The 462-nt window shown below is 72.3% G+C and overlaps 1 protein-coding gene across 1 annotated transcript; it reads left to right on the top strand.

Moving 5' to 3' along the window:
- On the top strand, positions 1 to 258 carry Rprml (reprimo-like; the record flags this gene model as incomplete). The annotated part of the gene is made up of 1 exon (XM_013033243.1): positions 1 to 258. A coding segment is annotated over one exon (258 nt), but the record flags the coding sequence as incomplete, so codon positions are not given.
- Positions 259 to 462: the final 204 nt, after the last annotated feature.

Raw genomic sequence — 462 nt, 5'->3', positions numbered from 1 at the left:
CTGGACTGCTGTCCCGGGGGTGCGCCGCTGGCCGCCAGCGACGGGGTCCCCGCGGGGCTGGCGCCCGACGAGCGCAGCTTGTGGGTGTCGCGCGTGGCGCAGATCGCCGTGCTCTGTGTGCTGTCGCTCACCGTGGTCTTCGGCGTTTTCTTCTTGGGCTGCAATCTGCTCATCAAGTCCGAAAGCATGATCAACTTTCTGGTGCAGGAGCGCCGGCCCTCCAAGGACGTGGGAGCCGCCATCCTGGGGCTGTACTGAGCGCCGCGCCCCGCCGCCCTCGCCGGCCCCGCCACAGGGGCGGGTGGCCGCCGGCCACTCGGGGCACTGCGCGCGAGACCCCCCACCCCACCCCCGACGTGCCTCCGAGCAGCCGGGACCGGGACATCCTGGGGCTCGCGGCAGGGGCGAGATGGGACTGCCAAGACCAGCTGGGTCCCGGGTGCGCTTCACGGTGGAGTGGAG

Source organism: Dipodomys ordii, unplaced genomic scaffold, assembly GCF_000151885.1.
Source record: "Dipodomys ordii isolate 6190 unplaced genomic scaffold, Dord_2.0 Scaffold165, whole genome shotgun sequence".
Taxonomy (NCBI): Eukaryota; Metazoa; Chordata; class Mammalia; order Rodentia; family Heteromyidae; genus Dipodomys; species Dipodomys ordii.
This window is presented reverse-complemented; position numbering and strand designations above follow the sequence as displayed.